The sequence below is a fragment of the Myotis lucifugus genome, unplaced genomic scaffold, assembly GCF_000147115.1.
Source record: "Myotis lucifugus unplaced genomic scaffold, Myoluc2.0 scaffold_600, whole genome shotgun sequence".
Lineage (NCBI taxonomy): Eukaryota > Metazoa > Chordata > Mammalia > Chiroptera > Vespertilionidae > Myotis > Myotis lucifugus.
The window spans coordinates 341,141-343,313 of record NW_005871648.1 but is presented as its reverse complement, the minus strand read 5'-3'; the positions used below and the strand labels follow the sequence as shown (position 1 = coordinate 343,313).

Genomic DNA, 2,173 nt, shown 5'->3' with positions numbered 1-2,173 from the left:
GGGGTAGGCGGACACGTAGGGGATCCAGTCGTGGGGCAAACAAAAACCCTCCAGATGGTAGCCTCCTTTTTGTCTCTCTGCCCCCCTGATACTGTCTTCGGGCACCATTGGGAGAACTCAACCCGTATCGTGTCCGAGTGTTCTCATTCAATTAAAAAAATAATTCCTTCCGGAATCGTCTATTCCTCCAAAAAGAAAAAGAATGGGCCTCCAGCGGGAGACCTGCAGGAGGCTCCTGGTTTGGGATTTCTATCTTTTTATAAAAATATATTTTTTTGATTTATTTACAGAGGGGAAGGGAGAGGGATAGAGAGTTAGAAACATCGATGAGAGAGAAACATCGATCAGCTGCCTCCTGCACAAGTCCCACTGGGGATGTGCCCGCAACCAAGGTACATGCCCTTGACCGGAATTGAACCTGGGACCCTTCAGTCCGCAGGCCGATGCTCCATCCACTGAGCCAAACGGGTTAGGGCCTAACTTTTTTTTTTTTTAACATCTATATATATAAAAGCCTAAGCAACCATTAGGACTGGCCGACCAAATGGTCGCTATGACATGCACTGACCACCAGGGGGAAGACGCTCAATTGATGTTTCTATATCTCTGTCCCTCCCTTATCATTGATCTGAAATCAATAAAAATATATTTTAAAATAAATAAATCAAATAATAAAATAAAAAGATGGATAAGCTGTAAAATCAAGTGAACTTCAATGGGGATAAGTACATAATTACCCTAACCACTGTGCTTAAAAACAACCATTAATACATTCATAAAATTGATGGCAATATCAAGAAAAAAATATTTGGGGGGAGATGGCCAGATTACTGGATGGATCAGTAATTTCTTCATTAAGTAATATATTGTAAGGCACTGGGAGTCACAAAGAAATAGGATAGATTCCCTCTCTTTAAAGAGTTTCCAACAGCCTTCCCAGTACGGCTCAGTGGTTGAGCATTGACCCATGAATCAAGAGGTCACCAGATCAATTCCCAGTCCGGGCACATGCCAGGGTTGTGGGCTCCATCCCCAGTGCGGGGCGTGCAGGAAGCAGCCGATCAATGATTCTCTCTAATCACTGATGTTTCTATCTCCCCCTCTTCCTTCCTCTCTGAAATCAATAAAAATATATTTGAAAAAAAAATAATAAAAAGTAAAAAGTTTCCAACAGAAACAAACACAAGTCAGCCACTGAACCTGCTACAAAATATTCTGTGTTTCAGAATTCAGGATGGACCAGATGGTGGGGTGAGGAAGTTTTTACTCTTTCCCATCTTCGTCTCCCCAAAGCACCTAGAACTAGGATATACGATACACACACGCACTCTTTTCATGGAAACATGTAACCCTTTACAGCCTCTGCTATTGGTCACAGATAAAGTCCCGAGTTCTTAAAGGACCTAAAAACCGTAGGAATACATTTCACCTCTCTGGCTTAAACCCTTCACGAGCAAAAATAACTTCAGTGGGGAGTGAGAACCGTGCTGAGTTTGGAGCAGTCATTTCATTTCTGCGTCCATCACCAAGCCCCACAGCAGCGCCCCCTGCAGGAGCCGGCGGGAGCGGGGACGGGTGCCCAGCCGCGGGGATGGAGACCCTGCCTCCCGCGCTGTCTCCGGGGCCGGTGACCTCAGAGGCCCCCGAGCGCCAGGTGCGGTGCCCGCGTGCCTTTGTGCGAAGCAGCGGTTTGTCGCTGGATTTATTAATAGGAACATGACGGCCCGGGCAGGGCCGCCACCCATGCTCCCCCCTCGCGGTGCAGCAGGCCCAGCCGGGGTGCTGCGGTCAGGGGGTCACAAAGCCAGGCTGCCACCCGGGACCACCCTCGAGGAGCAAGAAAATGGATACGAGGGTTGCCATCCTGACGACGGCACAGAAAACCGCAGCTCCGGGTCCCCGCTGCTCAGCAGACCCGCGGGCTCCGCGGGGCGAGCGCGGGGACCGGGCAGAGTCGGCGTCGGGGCGGCAGGCGAGCCCCCTCCGCGCTCCTCCGCAGCGCCTGGCTGCGGCCGCGGTCTCCGCTCCCGGACCCACTCACGCCCCGTGGCCGCCGGGGACGGAGCGGGAAGGAGAGTCCGCCGCCGCCGAGCCGCGCCCGGCCCGCCACACCCAGCGCGTCCCTACCAGACTCGCGACCGGGGGTGCGTGACAGGACTGTGGAGACACAGGT

General features: G+C 51.8%; 1 protein-coding gene across 1 annotated transcript in view; it reads left to right on the top strand.

The window, feature by feature from the left end:
• Window positions 1–1,716: 1,716 nt before the first annotated feature.
• Window positions 1,717–2,173, top strand: part of ZSCAN2 (zinc finger and SCAN domain containing 2) — a 42,871-nt gene continuing 42,414 nt past the window's right edge. The window contains 1 exon segment of the mRNA XM_014447001.2: window positions 1,717–2,144. Within this exon segment, the coding sequence (XP_014302487.2) occupies window positions 1,717–2,144 (428 nt within the window).